This window comes from Pelodiscus sinensis, chromosome 15, assembly GCF_052426305.1.
Source record: "Pelodiscus sinensis isolate ZL-2025 chromosome 15, ASM5242630v1, whole genome shotgun sequence".
NCBI classification, from domain to species: domain Eukaryota; kingdom Metazoa; phylum Chordata; order Testudines; family Trionychidae; genus Pelodiscus; species Pelodiscus sinensis.
In genome coordinates, this window is record NC_143066.1 from 32133624 (window position 1) to 32155999 (window position 22376).

Sequence of the window (22376 nt, forward strand, 5' to 3'; positions counted from 1 at the left end):
TGCAGCTTCCAGTCATGGGGGGCTTGCACCCTCAGCTGAAATCAATGGGGAAAACAAGAAGAGGAGAGTGTAGAGCTGGAAAAAAAGGCAGAGGTCGTGTCCAGACTCAGGAGTTCTTTCGAAAAAAGTAGCCTTTTTTCGAAAGAACTTCCCCTGCGTCCAGATTCAAGCCGCGTTCTTTCGAAATTAAACCGAAAGAACGCGGCTTTTCTTTCGACGGCTGTACACCTAATTTTACGAGGAAGAACGCCTTTTTCGAGGGAGATCCGTCGAAAGAACGTGAGTGTGGACGGGGGGAGCCCTTTCTTTCGAAAGAATTGGCCTCCAGGAAGAAGCCCTGGTGGACAATCTGGGCCATGGGTTGCACGTCTGTGGTTCCTGGCTGCAGCCATTCCTTAAAGGGACAGGCACCCTCACAGACACTTGTTGCAGACAAGGAGCCAGAGCACACGGCTACTTTGCTGCAGCATGTCCCAGCCCCAAGACCGTCCTGGCCCTTCCACCAAGCCTTCTGGGGACCCAGCCAAGGGCTCCAAGCGCCGGGCACCATCCTGGTCTGGCGCAGAGATAAAGAGCCTGTTGGAGCTGTGGGGAGAGGAGGAGGCCTTACAGGCCCTCAAAAGCCGGCGGCGAAACGCAGAAATTTATGGCTGCATGGCTGAAGCCCTGGCCCAGAAGGGCCACTACCCCCGCACCCAGGACCAGGTGCGCTCAAAGGTGAAAGAGCTGCGCCAGGGGTACGTTAAGGCCAGGGAGGAGAGCTCCCGGTCTGGGGCAGCCCCCCACTACTGCCCCTACTACCCCGAGCTGGACCAGATCCTGGGTGGCAGTGCAGAAGCACGCACACCACGGAGGTTTGTACAGTCTGGACTGGCAGACCCCGTGGTGGACGCTCCAGAGCAGGAGCTAGAGCACTCTGGAGACGGGGACATGGTCCCAGAGGAGGAGGAGGACAGCGAGGAGACGGCGACCCTCACCACCTTGGAGCCAGTCACCCAGACCTCAGAGGCCTCCCAGGCGTCATCTGGCGCAGGAGAGGAAGCAGCAGGTGAGTACAGTGAGGATGTGTCACACCCGGGGGGGGGGGGGGTAGGTGGGTGCACAGTGGGTGATGCACAAGGGAAACCTGTCATGCTCAGGCTGATGCCCAGGTCACACACACACACACACAGTGTGACCTTCAGAATGTCTGATTCCCCTGTCTCAAGGGAGAGGGCATGCCCTTTTGGACAGCTGTTGCACACATGACTGATTGTGATAGAAATGTAGCCGTGTTACTCTGATCTGAGGAAGTAGGTCTGGCCCAGGAAAGCTCATCCCCTAATAAACCATCCTGTTAGTATTTTAAGTGCTACAGAGTCCAGTTTTTAGGACTGATTGTGTCTTCTTCTTTTCCTCCACAGCCGGACCAGCCGTGGAAGAGGGCCGCAGCACCCCAGCCCCACCTCCATCTCCATCTCGGGGACATGGGAGCCGCAGACACAGGCGTGTCTATGCGGACATCCTGAGGCAGCACGTTGAGGCCGTGCAGGAGCAGAACTCCATCCTGCGAGAGAGGGCGGAGGCAGAGGATCGCTGGCGTGACCGGCTCATGAACGAGCTGGTCCTGCAGCGCACGGTCCTGTACGCCACTCTGAGGGAGGTCAGCGGCTTGCCTGCTGCTGTGCCTGGTCCTGCTCCTCCAGCACCCCATGACCCCACCCCACCAAACCGCCCTTCCACAACAGCAGCCCTTTCCCCCCTTGGACCTCCCTCTCCCCCAGCCCCCACAGTTCCCCAGCCCCTCTCTCCCCCCGGCCCTCCTCTCCCCCAGGCTTCCACGTCCCAAGAGCACCCCAGCCAGCCAACCGACAGGTGCACCGCCCGATCCCGCAGCCGTGGAGCACCCCAAACACGAGGCCCAGGCAGGAGAGGGAAATCTGGCAAGCCCCATTCAACCTGATCCCCTTCCCCCCTCCAGGTTTCCAGTCCCCTTCCCCCCTCCAGGTTTCAAGCACCCCCATCACCCGAGTTAAACAAAGGGTTCAACAAAATGTTTCTTTATTGTAAATAGTTTTGTCAACAACAAAAATGAAAAAAAATTGTTATGTTTGCAACATTTATACTATTGTTTGATAATATGTACAAAAAGTAAACAGATCATTTTATTTTGAAACACACCCTGGTGTAACAGCAGACCGGTGAGCCTGGCGGATGGCAGCTGTCCGGGGCTGGGCAAAGAGCCTCTCCTGGGCATCAGCAGCTCTACCCCACCCTGGTAGGAAGGCATCCCCTTTCCTCTCCACGAGGTTATGGAGGATGAACACGCGGCCACCACCTCGGGGATGTTGCTCTCCCCTATGTCGAGGCGTGTGAGCAAGCACCGGAATCTGCCCTTTAAACGGCCAAACGCACATTCGACCTGGTTGCGAGCCCGGTTAAGGCGAGCATTAAACTGCTCCTTGCTCGCATCCAGCTGGCCGGTGTAGGGCTTCATCAGCCACGGCATCAGGGGATAGGCGGCATCACCCACTATGCACACCAGCATGTGCACATCCCCAACCGCAAACTGGCGATGGGGGAAAAATGTTCCTGCTTGAAGCCTCCGGTAGAGGTACGAGTTCCTGAAGATGCGGGCATCATGTGCCCGCCCTGACCACCCAACACAAATGTCCGAAAACTGGCCACGATGGTCGACCAGGGCCTGGAGGACCATAGAAAAGTAGCCCTTTCTGTTTATGAATTGGGCTGCTCGATGGGGCGGTGCACGGATTGCAATGTGTGTCCCATCGAGCGCTCCTCCGCAATTGGGGAAGCCGAGGGCAGCAAAGCCGGCCATGACGCTGTCCAGATCTGGTAGACAGATGAGCCTGTTGAGCAGCTCCGAATTGATGGCCCTCACCACCTGCAGAACGAGACAGACAACAAAATGTTAGAAGGGGTGCCTTATCTCTTAGGAGGAGAACCCACCGCCCACCTTCCCTCTCAAACACCCCGGGAATCCCCTCCTCAGAACCCCCCCCCACAATTCAGGGTGAGTGGAGGAGCTCCCTCCCACTCCCACTCCACTTGGCCCTTCCTGACAGTCTCCCTTCCCCCCACCCCAAACTGTGACTGTCCCCAGACAATGACTTACCTCCATCAAGACGGCCCCGACAGTAGATCTCCCCACGCCAAATTGGTGTCCCACGGAGCAGTAGCTGTCGGGGGTTGCCAGCTTCCAGAGGGCAATGGCGACCCTCTTTTCCAGGGGGATGGCGGGCCGCAGGTGGGTGTCTTGCCGTTGCAGAGCAGGGGCGAGCCAGGTACACAGCTCCTGGAAAGTGGTCTTTCTCATCCGGAAGTTCCGTAGCCAGTCTTGGTCATCCCAGATCTCCATCACGAGCCGGTCCCACCAGTCAGAGCTGGTGTCAAACCTCCAAACACGCCTGTCCACAAAAAAGTTTGGAGGCAAGGGCAGTGCGGCTGCTTGACGGAGGAACCCCTCGTACCTCTGGTCTGGGAGCAGCTCGGGAAGTAGCCTCATGACAGTGTCATGCAGATGCAGCAACAGCTGCAGTATGGTGGTGTGGGGCCATCGCCTGCCCAGGGGCAGCTCTGGCTCCATGCCAAAAAAAAAGGGTCTGCAAGCAGAAAAACCTCAAAAGAAAAAAGCTGCTGGGGTGTCCCAGGAAGCTGAGCACTCCAAACCAGCACTGCAATGCCTTGCTTAATTCCTCGAGGGACAGCAAAGGCAGCTGCAGGAGCAGAGCAACGGGTGTTCAGGGCGTCCCTTTAACCACGCGTCTCTGCAAAGGGCAGGCAGGCAGCACCCGGAAGGAAATGCTGCCCCCATGCCCTGGCAGAAGCAGTTCCGGGTGGCTTTCAATTTCGAAAGAGCGTCCAGCAGTCTGGACGCTCTTTTTCGAAATAGCGGATCGATCTTTCGATCTGTGCATTGTAGTCTAGACGCGCTCTTTCGAAAGAGGCTCTTTCGAAAGATACTTTCGAAAGAGGCTCTTTCGAAAGAAGCCTGCAGTCTAGAAATAGCCAGAATGGTGGGGGGCAATGTTCCTGGGAAGGGAAGCGGTCACAGAAGATCCCTTGGGACTGTTCCCCCATGTGTTGATTATGCCACTGACCTTGCCTTCTTGCTCTCTGGGGCTCCTCACCATCCTGTCCTGTTGGGCCAGAGTCTTTGGTTCTCCACTCCCCCCCCCCCCCCGTCCACCCAGACAAGGCACAGAGCTGGTGTAACTGCCCCTCTCCCCAAAGAACAATGCAGACACTGAACCACTTTAGCTCTGGAAGGATACAGTTCTAGGGCACAACACCCAGGAAACCAACCCCCCAAATGGGATCAACCCCCCAAATCTGCCTTTCTCTGTGTAAGAGTTTTACACAATGAAAGCTCATTCAGGCAAGCCCCTTTTATCAATGAAAGGCGGATGTGCACACTGATTGTTCCTCGAGGTAACAATTATTTACACTGGGCTTGAGAGCAAGCTAAAGTGTTTTTATTATGTACTGATGGTAAGATTTAAGTGGTTACAAGTGAAAACATACAGATCAAAGTAAGTTACAGAATTAAAATGAAAGGAAAACACATAGCTAATTATTGCAAACTTACCCTAAAAACTGTCCTTATTTCAGGCAAGGCTTCAAGTCATAGAATCATAGAACTGGAAGAGACCTCAGGAGGTCATCAAGTCCAGCCCATTGCCCAAAGCAGGACCAATCCCAACTAAATCAACCCAGCCAGGACTTTGTCAAGCCGGGACTTAAAAACCTCTAGGGACGGAGATTCCACCACCTCCCTAGATAACCCATTCCAGTACTTCACCACCCTCCTAGTGAAATAGTTTTTCCTAATACCCAACCTAGACCTCCCCCACTGTAACTTGAGCCCATTGTTCCTTGTTCTGCCATCTGTCACTACTGAGAACAGCCTTCTCTCCATCATCTTTGGAACCTCCCTTCAGGAAGTTGAAGGCTGCTATCAAATCCCCCCTCACTCTTCTCTTCTGCAGACTAAATAGACCCAAATCCCTCAGCCTATCCTCATAGGTCATGTGGTCCAGCCCTCTAATAATTTTGGTTGCCCTCCGTTGGACCCTCTCCAATGTGTCCACATCCTTCCTGTAGTGGAGGGCCCAAAATTGGATACAGTACTCCAGATGTGGCCTCCCCAGTGCCAAATAAAGGGAACAATCACTTCTCTAGATCTGCTGATAATCCTCCTAATGCAACCTAATATGCCATTAGCCTTCTTGGCTACAAGAGCACACTGTTGACTCATATCCAGCTTCTCATTGACTATAATCCCCAGGTCCTTTTCAAAGATGATTTTTTTATTTCTGACTTGGGTCTCCAGTTGTCCTTGTTCCCCCAACCAGTTGAAGACAAAGGGACTGATAGCTTCCCAGTGCTTAAAAAGACTTTTCTTGGGTGGGAAACTTTTGTTCTATATCCCCCCTTCCATGGAAAAGTAGCTGGTCAAACTGGTATCCCAGTACAAGCTGGTATGGTCACAGGTCTTCCTAGGACCAACCACTCCTTTGACTTAAAGGACAAAATGAGTTGATCGCCCATTTGTTAAGGCTTCTGGAGCACCATTGATGGCTCTCATTTGCAAATTTAAAATCATGAGCAATCCCATACTTCGTATTTCTAACTTTACATATACCAAAATAAGTTATACAGATCCAGCAGATTGTAACATTAGAACTGATAGGTTAAAGAGATATTTTGTCCTAAGTATCTTTGATTTATGCATATGTATATTCATAAACCAATTGCATAAAGCATGGGGGTCCTGTCACAGTTCCCTCTTATTTTTTCCCCAACCATGCATGGAATACATTTTGTTGTTGCACCAAGGTATGTGCAGATGTGCACCACCAATATAAACACATGTTTCCAGCTGTGGGCACTGTACTAATCAATTGGGCAGCATTTGAATCTCTCCTTGGTGGCCACCCAAGAGCCCAGCTTACAGGGCATTCTGACTGATGTGTAGCAAAGAGGAGACAGTGCTGCCTCTAGGAAAACAGTTAGGTGACTGCAAGCCCTAAAATTGGAGAGTTGACAGACTTAATTGGTGTGGTGGGTCCAGGAAAACTGGCCTGACCAAGAACAAACTAATGAGGGTCAGTCAGGGGAATCAGTGATCCAGTGAAAAACCACACAAGGCGAAATGGTGACTGATCTTAGAATCGGTCAGTGGTTCAGATTCTGGTCTGAGTTCCAGCTGTGCTGATACAGTCAACACAGCATGTGGTGGAGACAAGAATAGAGCCAATATAGTTTAAGCCTTTATGACATCCCAATCTTGGGGTCATCCAGCTCCATCTTACAGCAAAGCAATTTTATGGCTGTTTGACTTTAGGCTACTGGGAACTGTTTAGGAAGAACCAGGAACTGCTGGAGGGGGAGGACAATAAAGGGATCATGATGGGGGTGTCATAGGATCTTCTATGACCAGGTGTAGGGAAAAATCCTCCACTGGCCTCACCTGCAGAATTTACAGCAGCAGACCGGGGTGAAGTGGCTGCAGCAGAAGTGAAGATCTGTGCCAATATTTGTATATAAATATATATGCAAGAAAAGAGCCATGCTCAGTTATGAAAGGATTGTTAAATTAAGAATTAAAATACCTGTTACACACACTTCAACAGTTCATTGTTAATGTGCAATTTCCCATTTTCTTTTAATTTTGACCACTTGATTATAGTGGCATATAAGATTCATATTTGGGACGAAGCTACACTTGCAGGAATTGCTGTAGCACAGCATTGCTATCTTTTACATGTACAGGATTTTGGTTTTTAATTTATTTAAAAAAAAAAACATGTTCCCAAACATGAAGTATGATTATGGGAAAGAAAACACCATGCCATCTGTATGCTTTATTGTTATTCGCTGTTTGTCATCACCCTTTCTACAGTATATAACTGTCATTGATAACATGGATTTGCATTCACTATTGATCGTACTGCTTTTGTACAAAATCTATATATGTTGGGTGGGGGTAAGTAAGCTCTATAGGACTCAATTTTGTGTTCAGATATTTGAATATAACACTGCTGTGTATTTTGATTGTACTGATTTATGCAGTGATCTGAATTGGTTTTGTTCACTATGTAGGAGTTCCTGTTCCCACTGTAACCTGGTATAAGGATTCTGTTCCTCTCAACAAGCTACAGAATCCTCGTTACAAAGTCCTAATGAATGGGGGACTGCAAATCCAGGGACTGCATCCTGATGACTCTGGAATCTTTCAGTGTTTTGCCAGTAATAAAGCTGGAGAGATACAGACATACACCTACCTGGATGTAACCAGTGAGTAAGGAGCTATGGTAATGATAAATGAAAGCAATGTTCCCTGTTCAGCTAATTGATTAAAGGGCCACAGTCATTTGTATAAACTTCTGGACAGCTTTGTGGGTGCAGTGGATTGATTCGGATTGACTATTTAAATCTACAGAGACAACACCAGCAGTTCCATAACTTTATAAGTGTTCTAGAACTAATGCACTCTCAAAAATATGCACTTGGGCTTTGATGCAAAGCCCATTGAAGTCTGTGGAAAGATGCTCATAGGCCATCAATGGGTTTTGCATCAGCGTTTATTGCTACATTTAAAAACAAATACATTTGGGAGCAAAGAATTGCTTGCTCTCGCTCTCTCTCCCTTTTAGTTCTGTAGTTGAAGTGTATTGTTCTAATGCTTTATATAATTCAGGCTACTGTTTTATGATTGTGTAGCAACACTTTAGGTTGCTTGTGCTGGGGGAACAAGACATAGAAAGTCAGAAGTTCCAAGCTGAACGTATTTTTCTACAGTAAACGCCAAGTTAAAAGTTTTAGTGACTGAATCACTGTGCCATCTTATTTGGTGGGAAAAATTTCATGGTTGCCAATGTAATGTTTTGTAAAGCTCAAGGACACTATACAAGTACTGACGAGAATTCTTTAGGCTTTAGAAAACAGATCTGCAACAGTTTGATATATATGTGGGAAACGGCAGTAAAAATGTAATAAAATTCAACTAGGGGGAAATAAAAAAGAAAAAAACTTCAACAATGTATAGAATGAGAATAGGAGTCTAACTGTTTTTGGCTGACATTTAACTCTGAAAGTTAGTATCATTCTCAAGTTCCTTTCCATCTTAAAGAACTCTGTATTTTGGAGATGAAAGCAAATAGTTTTGTTTATCTAGATTTCCCTACTTCCCTCAAAACACTAATTTTACACCTTTCCACTTTCATCATTAAGACCTCTAGCTTGTATTTGTACAAGCACTGATAGATTTTATTTTCCATTTAGGTAATAAACTGTGTTAGATCATTCCTAGGAGATGAATAATGAAAGGTTACAGTCACTGCTGAAAGGTTTTCATTTATTATTGTCATGTCCTTCCCCATGATTTCCACTTTTATAGAGCCAGTAAACCTCTCCAGGATGATAGTTAAGGGATTGTTTTTTATAGGTGATCCAATTTAATTTTAACTTTTTTTATTCCAGATATTAAACCAACATTTACACGACCTCCAATGGACACTACTGTTACAGAAGGGATGAGTGCAGTATTAACTTGTGAGGTTACTGGGGCTCCAAAACCTGCCATCACATGGAAGAGAGGTAAACACCTATTTTGTTGTGAAACTATAGTAATTCCTGCTCTATTCTCCCCTCAAATATTTTGGGAGAGTCCATTCAGCATGCACATCTCAATTTTCTCTTGTGTGTTTTGTGCAAGAAGAGATGGATGCATGTGTGTGTGTTCATGTGGAGGCATGAGTGAGTGTGAGAGCATCTTGTGTGGTTAATCTTTTGGAATTTCATTGCTTAATTTATGCAGTGCAAATAACCAGAGTCTTGCTGTTTCCTCCTCCTGTGTTTCAGGGAACCAGATCTTAGCCAGTGGCTCTGTTCAGATTCCCAGGTTCATCCTCCTTGAGTCTGGTGGGCTCCAGGTTATTCCCGTCTTCCCCCAGGATGCTGGCAATTATACCTGCTATGCAGTCAACTCTGAAGGAGCTCTGAATGCTTTCGCTATCCTGACTGTCTGGAGTAAGGATAATGCTTTGTTTGAAATCTAACATTAATCAAGGATTAATCGGTTTTTGGTGTGCTCTCAGGAAACTGTCAAACTATTACGCCGTTCAATTTAGTAGAAAAACTTATATAAATTAATTGGAATAATGTGTCTATTTAAAGAAATCTAACAAATTATCCTTTGTGAAAGGATGGATATACGTTTTGTATATTTGGACAGCTATTCTGAATATTTTTGTGAAAGAAACTCAAATTTAATATAGAATTGGATCAAGTCTGATCTCACACTGGTGTAATTTCATTGATACTGATTCTCTGGCAGGGAAAATCAGTCCTAAAGCTGATGGAGCTGGCCCCGTAAGTATTCTGCCTACTTAGAGGAACCTTCAGATTGTACAGAACAGTCCTCGTAGCTTCTTTGTTACCAACTCCCTGTCTGCTTCCACAGAATGTATGGCCATTGAAAAGGGGGCATGGCCACAAGGTCATAAGTGATCCCTTGATTACATTATTACCTCAAACAGGTAGTGACAGCCAATGCAAAATACATCAGGCTTCAGCTGCTCTGAATTGAGTTAGGGATCAGGCTGGCACCAGTCAAATTCAGGTTTGGCTTGCCCTACACTGTTACCTGGATTTGTATTGAGTAACCTCCTAGTTGGTTTAGAGATTCAGACCCATTGACTTCACCTGATTTACTCCTGGTGTGTGGGAAATAAGATGCAAGCCCAATGTGGGAAAGCCAAATGACTAGTTAAAATAAGGAAGGGTTAACATGTTGCCATTAGAAACAGGATTAAAAAATCCTGAATAGAGAATAAAAATCTCTTTTTATAAAAAGTACATTTCTCTCCTGTCCTTTTCACTCTTTGAAGTGCAGCTTAGGGACTGATTATCCTTACGGTGAATGGTGCACATTTGACATCTATCCATCCCCAATAAATGTAACCAGACACACCTGTCATATATGAATGTCATATTGATATTACTGTCTAGGCATATGGTGTAAGTAGTGGGCTGTGTACTACTTGGTATTCAGATGTCTGTAATGGAGTACAGCAGGAGGTCTTGTCTCTCTCACCAGTGGAAGTTGGCCCATTGTAAGATATTACCTCATCTGCTTAGTCTCTAAGGGTATGTATACACTACCCCTCTAGTTCGAACTAGGGAGGGTAATGTAGTCATACGGAGTTGCAAATGAAGCCCGGGATTTGAATTTCCCGGGCTTCATTTGCATAAAGCCAGCCGGCGCCATTTTTAAATGCTGGCTAGGTCGGACCTCGTGCCGCGCGGCTACACGTGGCATGGACTAGCTAGTTCGGATTAGGCTTCCTATCCGAACTAGCTGTACGCCTCATGGAACGATCTGATTCAGTTGGTCACCTCTTGTACCACTGTGTTTTCTCATTTATTGTGGGTTATCTATATTAGAATGTGGGACTGCATTCCTCTTATTCACCCATTTTCCACACTTTATTGACTGTCTAGCTGCTTCAGCTGATGCTATGAGCTACCACCACTTCTTTGCTAAGCATAATATAGATCTTTCACATTTGATCTAGTTGCTATAGTTACAAGCAATTATTGTGTTCTGTGTCTCGAGAGGTGTTTGAATGAAGATAGTTTGCAATATTTGGGAAAACACCTTTTTTATGAGGAGCATTCATGCTCCATGAATCCTCATTGCATAGGTTTGATGGGATAAGGTGCCATTTACATTTTCCTGTTTCTGAATAATTTTTTGAGTATCTTCTTCCTTTGCACAGTTTTTAACTCCAGAAACTATGACTGGGTTCATGAAAAACACTGTATTATTTAGAGTGGTAGTCATGTTGGTCTGTTTCAGCAAAAACAAGGAGTCGTCCTGTGGCATCAAAGACTAACAAATTTATTAGGGCATAAGCTTTCATGGGCTGCAGCTCACTTTCTCAAATAGCAGGAATTAATACATATAGAGATGGGAGTGTTACATCAGTGTTAAAGAGGCTAATTCAATTAGGGTGGATGTAGCCCATGTCCAACAGTGATAAGAAGGTAAGAATTCCTAAATGGGAAAAATTACTTATTGTAATAAGAGAGTCCTTTTCTATTCAGACACATTCTGATGGTGTCAAATTTGCATATGAATTCCAGCTCAGAAGTTTCATGCTGCAGTCTGTTTTTGAAGGTTTTTTTGCTCCAGTATGGTAACTTTCAAGTCTGTAAGTATGTATCCAGGGAAGTTAAAGTGTTCTCCTACCAATTTTTATATGTTACTGTTCTTTATGTTTGATTTGTGTCCATTTTTTCTTTTTTGTGAAGACAATCTGGTTGTTCAGTGTACATGGCAGAAGGGCATTGCTGGCACATGATGGTGTATATCACATTAGTAGATGTGCAGGTGAATGAGCCTTTGATGGTATGATTAATGGTTAGGTCCCATGGCAGATGTTAAGTGACCAGGTTAGACGTGTGGACAAAGTTGTCAACAGGGTTTGATGCAGGGATTGGTTCCTGGATTAATGTTCCTGTTATGTGGTATGTAGTTGGTGATGTAGTTGTTTCAGGTTGGGGGAGCTCTCTGTGAGCGAGGACTGACCTGGCTCCCAAGGTCTATGAGAGTGAGGGATCATCATCTAGGATAGATTGTAGATCCTTGATGATGTGTTAGAGACATTTTAGCGGGGCTGTAGTGGCCAGTGACATTCCGTTGTTTTCTTTGTTGGGTTCTTCCTGTAGTAGGTGACTTCTGGGTACCCACCTGGCTCTGTTAATCTGTTTTTTCTGTTCACCACATGGGTTTTATAGTTTTTTAAATGCCTGATAAAGATCCTATAGGTGCTCATTTCTGACTAAGGGATGGGAGCAAAGTACATAATTGTTCATTTATGTGGCACCATAAATATTCTTGGTGCTTTATGACTTCAGGGTTGCTAGTAATTAGTGGCAGCAAAGACAACAAATAACATTTAGTACTCATCTAGTGCTTTTCATATTCAAAGCACTACCCACAGATTAACTAACTCAAAACTGCTCAGGCTGGTGCCATCTGCTGCTTCTCTACAGGCTGTCCATCACATACTTAGGACCTCACCTTTACATATTTAAATCAGATGGAAGGGGGGTGGTGAAATCCACATAAAGTAGTATTAAGACTATCCTGTTAGCTGTAACTACTGGGCAAACTTCCATATGCTACACAGAGCTTCACACTTATACTGTGCCATTGCTGGAGAGAAAGAAATCTTCTTGCCCTGAGTGGCAAATAACTCTTTGTTCATTGCCTTCAAGAGAGACAAGATAAAAGTCTCTAATTTTACCTGACTAGTGACTTCTGTTCCTTTCAGATCGCACTTTTATTGTTCACCCTCCTGAAGACAGCATTGTTATTAAGGGAACCACAGCCACTCTGCAATGTGAAGCAACTCATGATCCTAGAATTTCAATCAGGTTGGTGGCATCCTTTATTGTTTGTTTGGCTTATCTGAACTTAATTTTACAAACTATCAGAATATCATTCCGTGAGAAGTTTCAGGATCCCAGATTTCAGCATCAAACCCTTGATTATCACATCATAAGGTTGTAGAGTGCATCATTAATCACATAAATCCCATTTTCTATTTCAGTCTTATATATTATTTACAATGAGCTATGTTCCACTTCATGACTTCAATACAGCCTTCCATGATTTTACTGTCAAGGTTAATACACTATCAATAAAACCAACTTGTCAGGAGCTGCTGCTTAATGAGAGTAAAATCCAAAGGGATCAAATAGGACTTCAGAAGTGTTTACATCGGGAATGCTGAAAGTGTGTGTGTGGGGGGGGGGGGGACTGTCCTCACTTACTGAAACACTTCAATAACTAAGGGCTAAATTCTCATTTAATTTAACCCTGTGTAATGGAGAGCAGAATGTGGCTAGTAAATCTGTACACAGGATAGAGGAAGCTCACTGCTTTTAACAAAATGAGAGCCAGCATTAAAACATATACCATTTAAAGGCATGAATGAAAAAGTTATTTGTGGCTCTGAGGGTTGTTTTGGAAAATGTTAGAAAATGAACCTATAAATTATGTAAACATTTTTAAACCATACTTGACTGTAGGGCTAAGGGTTATATATAAACACAAACACATTTAGTGGCTCTGTGTGTGTAAAAATATAGCCTATTACCCTACAATCAAGTATGCTCTAAAAAGGTTTACGTAATACATACATACACACACACATGCATACACACGGCAGCCACTTTGCATTGTGTTACTGGTATGATCTGGCAATATAACTGATGTAAATAGCTGAGGGAGAAACAGACCAGTGTAAATGTGATCCTGTAATCCATACACCACAGAGGAGTCTTTTAAGCCACATTCCTTCCTTTCTGACGTCATAGAGAATAGAGGTATGGATGGAGAAAAGGGGGAGTCAGGGTGTTTCTAATTTACTGATACTGGGCTGTATTTTGGACTCTACTGGTTAGAACAATAGGGGGGAATGGTCTGCACCAAATATCCGCTGATCAGGAGAGTGCAAAGGAAAATTTTAATTCATCTTTGCACATATACCACTTCTTGACTTGTGCTTTTTGCCCTCCCCTAAGGGTCTAGCCCATAAACACATAAAAATAAGAGTAAGATAAATACTTGTGGAAAATTTTTGCAGTATTTGTTTAAATTGAAAAAATGAATTTACTTTGACCATAGCTACTTTTTGTATTGAGTTTCTTGTGTATTCACTTTTTGCAGATATTATTTGATAGAGATTTACCTGCACAGATGCCTACTGGAGGGCCATTTTAAGCTTATGTTTGGGCATTTGTACCTGAAATGGTATTTTTTTATAGAATGGGATTGTTTTTGATATTACAGAGACAATGAAATAAACCAGACGAGGATTCAGTCACACTGCTTTTATCTAAAAATGTGTATTAAGTTACTTGCAGTACAGTACTACTTAATGGTATTATCAGTTCCTGTTAAAACTTGCCTACAAAATTCACTCATAATTTTTCCACGCATGAGAAATTCAATCATTCCATATATCCCTATGGAAATATATATATATATATGCCATCATCTGTATAACATTTGTGTATAACAAATCTCTTCCTGATCACTTGTCTGAGATCGAGTTCAGAAAAGTCCTGAACATATTTGTAGTGGTCTATCAGTTTAGCACCATTTTTACTGTAGAATGTTACTGTAGAATGCTGATATCACCTTATACATATCTTTTTGAGCTGTGTTGTACTTGTTAACATTTTGAAACATTGTGACATCCAGGTATGTTTGGAAGAAGGACAATGTTGTAATAAACCCATCCGGCAGTTCCAGAGTTACAGTACAGAAAGATGGTACCCTCCTTATTAGCCAGACCTGGTCAGGTGACATTGGAGACTACACCTGCGAAGTTATTTCTTTTGGAGGAAATGACTCTAGAAAAGCTCGAATAGAAGTGATGTAAGTATTCCAGCTGTCTGGCTTTTGATGGCACATTATTTTTATTTCTCTTGAACATTTTCATACTGTTTCTTTCTATTACATTTTTAAAGAAAAAATTAAGCCGGTTTTTGCTAATGATGCTGCCTTAGGAGATCCTCAGTTTTATGTTTGCATGCCACAGTGCAGGAACTTCTAATGGCTGAAGCGAGTTAGCCCTCATGGGAGACTATGGGCCACCATGTATGGACATGTATGCATGTTTTAGATGTTTTAACAAATAGCAATAACAACAGCTCAGCTACCAGGATTCAAAGTTATAAATATGCATCTCCCAGATTTTTTTCTTCCTCACAACTCAACAGATCTCAGAACAGTTGGTCTCTGGGGAGGTATTTTCTATTTTCCTGCTTCCTTTTGCATTTCTAGATAATCAAGTAAAGTTTTCTCAACCACATTCATTTCTCTGCTTTTAATGATGGTTTTAAAAGACCTTTAAAGTGGTGTCTTCTGCAACAGGACAGTAAAAGAGGCATTGTGGGATTCTGTATTTTCTGTCTCACTTTGATCACGTTAGCTCAAATGTTATCAGCTTACAAGTAAGATGCCTTTTTCTGTCTGCCAGCCCAGCATATTCAGGCTGTGTTATGAAAAACAACCTGTTTTCCGGCTTGTGCATCACCAGCAATAATAGATAAATATTTTACAGGCCAAATTCTGCCTTCAGTTTTGCCAGAGGACCAAATTTTGCTTTCACTTACACTAATCTAAATTCAGAGTAATTTCACTGAAGCCAGTGCAATACATCAGTATAACTGAGCAGAATTTAGCCCATTATCTTCATTGAGGACAGCTTTTGCCCTGACACTACTATTTAATTAACAGTTCCGATGATGATGTTTTCTGAGCCAAAATAGAATGTCCTTCATTCACCCTTAGCTGTGTTGACTCTAACAGGAGTACAATGCAATAGAACTGTATTGCTATCACTCAAGTCATAAGTTATGACACTGATGTATTGGGTGGAGCATATCTGTTGAGTAGGAAGGTTATGTTTTTATATAGTCATTTTTCCGAGTTAAACTGCATTTTAATGTAACTAAAATAGCATCTGTTTCTGTTGGTCACTCCTGATCTTCTCTTAGGCTGTGTCTACACTGGGCCACTTATTCCGGAAAATCAGCCGCTTTTCCGGAATAAGCTGTGAGCTGTCTACACTGGCCCTTGAATTTCCGGAAAAGCAACGATGCTCTACTGTACAAAATCAGCCGCTATTCCGGAAAAACTATTCTGCTCCCACTCGGGCATAAGTCCTTATTCCGGAACACTGTTCCGGAAAAGGGCCAGTGTAGACAGCCCAGTAGTCTTTTCCAGAAAAAAGCCCCGATCGCGAAAATGGCGATCGGGGCTCTTTTCTGGAAAAGCGCGTCTACATTGGCCACAGATGCTTTTCCGGAAAAAGGGCTTTTCCGGAAAAGCAGCCTGCCAGTGTAGACGCTCCTTTTTCGGAAAAACTGAAAACGGAATAGTATTCCGTTTTAAGCATTTCCGGAAATTCATGCCAGTGTAGACACAGCCTTAGATTCTGATGCTTCCTTTTACAGCCTGGCAGTGTAATGTGTTCCCTCTGATATTTGCCACACAGAGCTCAGTTTTGTACAGCATTACTCACAGTGCCAAAGTTAGATCCTCTGACCGATTTGAGAGAAGTGTTATACTTTCTCATTTTAAATAAGCCCTCTTCAGCTCTCCTCCTGAAGTGCATTTCTACAGCTGGGAAGTTTCCAAAAGTGGGAATTTTTTAGTATCATTCCAAATATGTTACCTTCACTCAACCATCTTCACTTTTTATTTATCCAGATTTCTTTGGAGCCTTTGTGGGCTTTGGCAATGTATTGTTGTTTGAAAAGTGGACAGGAGTGAAGGAGGAATGCTTTCACATCTTTATAATAAAGGCTTTGAAGCTGATGTAAGGGGACTGTTAGCCCCTTACTTAAACTCTGTGGGAGTTTTTTGGCTTGCCAGCTCCCAGTGTCAACAGGGGAAGGGTCCATGAGACTGACAGACCCCAGAGACAATGGAAAGCAGCCAACACTCCAGCTTAGCCTGATTGACAAGTTGGACAGGCCAGTGAGAAAAGCAAGAGGCCAGGACCCGTCCTCCCTGTGAGCTGGGATTGTTCTGGCTCTCTCTGAGCAAACAGAGAGCTGAGAGACTGCCCAAGGGGGGGGGCAAGCAGTGTGCAGAAGAAGTCCTGCAAAAACAGGGAGCTGAGAGACAGCCCAAGCAAAGCAAGCTGTGTGCTGAGGGGCAGTTTTTGCAGCAGCTGAGCCAGACACACACAGCTCAAGGAGCGCAGGCCCTGTGTTGAGCAGCAGACTAGCAGTGCTCAGAGAGCCAAAAGGAACAGAGAAGCAATGCTAGAAGCTAGAGACTGGCCACACAGCACAGCCTGCAGCTGGATGTGGTGAGCAGCTGGGAACTGCAAAGTGTGGGGAGAGGCTCTGGACTGGGAGAGGGGTCTGGCCACTTAGAGCTTGAGGCTGTGTGGTCACTGCCAGAGCCAGCGTGTCCAGCCTGCAGCCCCCCCCTGCAGCACATCCAAGGCCTCTAAGGAAGAGACTGTGGACTGTCCTTACACTCTGCAGGCTGCTGTTTTGATGTCCCTGTGCTACAGAGCAGGGCTGTGTGTTCTCATTTAACCATTCTCATTTTTTCTTATTCTTTTCTCTTTAATCAGTTGATGTTTAATAAATTGTATTTGCTTTGAACCTTATGAAGTGATCACTGGGCCAAGAAGGCCTGCAGTGTAAAGAGAGCACCTCGGAGTGGGGACACCCTAACTCCTGCCCCTAGTGACTACAAGGTCAGGGATTAAGCCCCAGGAAACCTGGGCCCAGCCTTGTTGGGGTTTTGAGGGCTCTGCTACTCAGGAGAGTGGAGGGGGAGCCCTCAGGATCAGGGAGGCCGTGGGGTAAAGGAAGTGGGAGCGGGGACTCAGATCCTTTCGCTGGTACATTTCACCGGGGTGTATAGAAGCCAGGAAAGTTCCCCACAATAGCGGGACCATTCCCCCGCTTACACTGAGCAACAAATGAATAGTTCTCAAGTCTGTTCAAAACAGGCAGCTGTGATGGGGTGTTCATACCCACACTGAAGCAGGTAGGATTAAGACCCTGTGGGTTGAGGAAGTCCCGCCCCTTCACCCAGACTGGGCATGCTCCAAATGCTGAGGCAGTATAAAAGGCAGCAGAGCAGCTCAGTCTGGGGTGGCCAGCAAAGGAGAAGGATGTCCAGCCTGAGCTGCAGCAGCCAGTGACTCAGTGGGAATCGGAGTCCTAGGAAACGGCCGTGACAAACCCCTGAAGTGTTCCAGGGAGAAGCTGCTGCTGAGGAACTAGAAGACCCAGCTTCTACCTGGGACACTGACCTGACAGAGGTGGTGGGAAGTGACCAGGGAGGGTACAGGAGCAGCCTCTCCCACCCAGGTATTCTCAGTGTGTTTCAGCCAGATTCCTCGCTGAGGGAGTGGCAGACCATTCTGCTGCTCACAGGGCCTTGGGTTGGGACCCAGTGGAGCAGGGTGGGCCTGGGTCCCCCTACCTTGCCCCAACCCTACTGACCCTATCCCTGAGGCCACACAGCCCTGAACCAAGGGCTGCTCATAGACTCTGGCTACTAAGCCACTCTGTCCTGGGACAAGGGCTGCTTAAAGACTCAGGCTAATAGGCCACACTGCTTTGAGACAAGGGCTATTTGTTGACTCTGGTCATTGGGCCATACTACCCTGTAACCTGGGCTGCTTATGGACTCGGTGTTACCCTGAGACAAGGAAATATTTATAGACCCTAGAGACAGTCGGCGACCCTGCAGCTGAGTAGGAGGCATTATCACCCTGGAATAGTGTCAACACGTGGTGGAGAACATGGGCATATTCCAGGACTTGCTGACAGGTCCAGGTAGAGAGACAGTGGGGTAGGGGAGCCTCCCTTTGTTCCCATAGTGAGGTAAAGAAATGAATATGGAGAAATTCGTACAGTGGAAGGTGGAAAACCAGCAGCAGCAAGCAACCCATCACCAACAGGTGCAATTGGTGCAACAGCAGGAGCAACAGCAGCAGCTGCTCTGTGAGCTGACCACCCAACACCAGACCCAACAAGAAGGCCTGCTTCAACAGGTAACGGCACTGCTATAGCCTATGGGTCCACCCAGCTCTGCTGCCGTGGGTCCTGGAGCAGCAGACAACAGGGTAGGGCTGCCCATCCGGCTAATCAAGACGAGACCAGGGAATGACCCCGAGGCATTTTTAGTTACATTTGAACAGGTTGCTACAGCAGCTTGTTGGCTGCAGGACACTGAGCTACTATATCGGCCCCTTACCTTACCAGCATAGACGGCATATCGCAGTTTAGACGCCTGAGATGCACTGGAGTATCCAGGGTGAAGGCAGCCATTTTAGGCATTACCAGTATCAGTTTGGAGACTTACCAGCAGAGGCTGTGTAAAGAAGGGTACTCCCCGAGGCACGACCATGAGCCCAAAGTATCAGAAACCACTGCTGGAAGTGGCTGAACCCACTCGGGTGCTCAGTACCACCCAATATGTGCTACGTCTCAGAGAATGGCTGCAGACCTTGGGTGTCTTCGCACAGAAGAACCTGATACTCACTCAACACAAGAAAGACACTACACCTGGGGGGTTAGGGACAGTAGCTTTGAACTAGGCGACCGAGTCCTGTTACTGTTACTGTTGACTGAATCAAAGCTCCTAGCCAAGTGGCAGGGCCCATTTGATGTGGTATGCCATGTGGAACTGGTGGACTACAAAGTTAGGCTGCCAGGGAGCTGAAAGTAGGTCCATATATACCATGTACATTTATTGAAGGTCTGGAAGACTCGAGAAGCCATGTTTATTTTTCCAGTACCTCCTGAATCTGATCTTGGCCCTTTAGCTGGTGAACCTCTAGACTCTAAACTGGCAGAATTGGGGGAAGGACTCAATCCCTTATAGCAGAACCAAGTACAAAAACTCCTGGCAACCTTCTAAGATGTCTTGTCCACTCACCCAGGATGGACAAACTTAATCCACCACCACATCGCAGCAGAGTCAGGACAGAAGGTGAGAGATGTGCACCAACTCCTGCCAAGGAAGATGTGGAACGCTGTCCGGCAGAAGCTTAAAACAGTGCTGGAGATGGGCGTGATTGAAGAATTAAGGAGTGAGTGGAGGAGTCCTATTGTCCTGTTGTCGAAGCCAGATGGGGCTATCAGGTTCTGCCTGAACTTTCAGAAAGTCAATGTTGTATCCCACTTCGATCTCATTCACTACCCCCGGTCAAAGAATTATTGGAAAGCCTAGGAGGATCCAAGTACTTATCCACCAATGATTTGACTAAAGAGTATTTGCAAATATTCCTCATGCCTATCTCAGGGGCAAAAATGGCCTTCCCCACACCCTTCGGCCTCTATCAGTTTATCACCATGCCATTTGGGTTGAATGGGGCAGCTGCCACCTTCCAGAGGTTGATGAACAAACTACTGCAACCCCGCAACCAGTATGCCGCCGCTTACATAGATTATATTGGCATTTATAGTGGTACATGGGAAAACCACCTACTATGCACCTCAAGGGCGTCCTCCAGGCAGGCCTCATGGCGAACCCTGAAAAATGTCACTTTGGGAAGGAAGAGGTGACTTACCTCAAGTGCATGGTAGGAGGCAGCAAGTTATGACCGATGACTGGCAAAGTACAAGCGCTAACAGAAACACTAACACCAAGAACAAAAAGGAAAGTATGCCAATTTTGGGGCCTGGCAGGCTATTATAAGCACTTTATCCCAGATTTTGCGACAGTTGCAGCCCTATTGACTGATTTAACGAAGAACTCCCAATCACATCAGGTGAAATGGACTGAGGAATGTAAGAGGGTCTTTCAAAGCTTAAAGAGTCAACTAGGACAAGAGTTAGTCTTGGTACACCCTGCTTTTTCAAAGGAGTTCAAGAGTGGGGCTTGAGGCAGTCCTTTCCCAAGAGGTGTAGAAGGGCAAGAACACACAGTTTTGTTCCTGAGCCATAAGTTATTCCCCAGGGAGACAAAATACTCAACAATCGAGAAAGAGGCCCTAGCAGTCAAATGGGCTATTAATGCTTTATGGTATTACGTAAGAACATAAGAACGGCCATACTGGGTCAGACCAAAGGTCCATCTAGCCCAGTAGCCTGTCTGCTGACAGTGGCCAGCACCAGGTGCTCCAGAGAAGGTGGATCGAAGACAATGATCAGCGATTTGTCTCCTGCCATCCTTCTCCAGCCTCTGACAAACAGAGGCCAGGGACACCATTTCTATCCCCTGGCTAGTAGCCTTTTATGGACCTGACCTCCATTACCTGCTGGAAATGATCTTTAAGCTAGTGATAGACCATACTCTCCTCCGGTGCCTCAATCACATGAAAGAAACTAACCTCCAGATCATGTGGTGGTACCTCTCCTTGAAGCTATATGATTTCCGTGTATTCCATTGACTGGGGAAAGCCCACGCCAATGCACATTTCTTCTCTAGGTTAGGTGAGGAAGAAAGGAAGAGAAAACGCCAGATGGGTTCCCTCTTAAGGGGGAGGTTATGTGACGGGGTGTGCATACCCCACACTGAAGCAGGTGGGGTTAAGACCCTGTGGGTGGAGGAAGTCCCGCCCTTTCACCCAGACAGGGCATGCTCCAAATGCTGAGGCAGTATAAAAGGCAGCAGAGTAGCCCAGTCTGGGATGGCCAGCAAAGGAGAAGGACATCCAGCTAGAACTTCTGAGCTGCAGCAGCCAGTAATTCAGATAGCTGGAACTGGAATCCCAGGAGACAGCCACAACGCAACCCCACAGAGTTCCAGGGAGAAGCTGCTGCCAGGGAACTGGAAAACCCAGCTATTACATGGGACATTGACCCCGACAGAAGTGGTAGGAAGTGACCCAGCGAGGGTGCAGGAGCAGCCTCTCTGATCCAGGTATACTCGGTGTGTTTCAGCCGGATTCCCCACTGGATTCCCCGTGACACTGCCCTGAGCCAAGAGCTGCTCATGGACTCTGGCTACTGAGCTGCACTGCTGAGCCAAGGGCTGCTTAAAGACTCTGGCTACTAGGTAGCACTGCTTTGAGACGAGGGCTATTTGCTGACTCTCGCCATTGGACCATAATACCTTACAACCAGGGCTGCTTATGGATTCAGTGTTACCCTGAGACAAGGAAATATTTACGGACCCTAGAGATGGTTGGTGACCCTGTGGCTGAGCAGGCAGCATCATCACTCTGGAATATTCTCACACCTGTGATGGGGTGTGCATACACCGCCACAACAACCTTTTATGTTGTGTTCCAGAGTAGTTCCCTCCAACAGATGGATTCTCTTCCAGATGACAATAGGTGATGTTAATGTCACTGCTCACTTTTGGGGGTTTTATCAATGGGGAATAATGTTCCTGCCAGTGGAGGAGGCACATCTCTCAAGTGTGTTGGGCGTCCCTATAAGTCTGTCCACTTTCTACTCTGCTGGCTGATTTGGGGTCCCCATGCAACGGCATTGGCTCTCTGTCCTCACTTCTTGGGGACATTCTGCTACTGACATGCTATACCCTGGCTTCTGCCCCAAGAACCTAGAAAGTGAATTGGATCCAGTCTCTTTAAAGAACTTCAGTAAATGTCAAGTCATTCAGTTATAATTCTGAATTGCAATATTTTATCTCAGTGAGGAAAAGTACTGCAAGAACACAAAGGAATGCTATCATTTTTGACAACTTGCATTAATGTTATTTGGCTCAGTAGCACAATTCCACAAAAATATAGACATATATAATACAATAGAAGTGAAATTGAGAAGAAAATACATTGAAAGGAAATTCTTGAAGTAAAATTTAAATTAAATGCTAGCTGCTGTGTGCATGACAGATCTATGCA

The 22376-nt window shown here is 45.8% G+C and overlaps 1 protein-coding gene across 10 annotated transcripts in view; it reads left to right on the forward strand.

Moving 5' to 3' along the window:
• The window catches only part of SDK1 (sidekick cell adhesion molecule 1), an 844750-nt gene that overhangs the window by 607814 nt on the left and 214560 nt on the right, over positions 1–22376 (forward strand). For all 10 annotated transcript variants that reach the window (XM_089769286.1, XM_075899625.2, XM_089769291.1 and 7 more), the window contains 5 exons: positions 7105–7299; positions 8485–8601; positions 8866–9033; positions 12345–12447; positions 14282–14458. In XM_089769286.1, coding sequence (XP_089625412.1) covers positions 7105–7299; positions 8485–8601; positions 8866–9033; positions 12345–12447; positions 14282–14458 — 760 coding nt within the window. The remainder of the gene's footprint in view (positions 1–7104; positions 7300–8484; positions 8602–8865; positions 9034–12344; positions 12448–14281; positions 14459–22376) is intronic.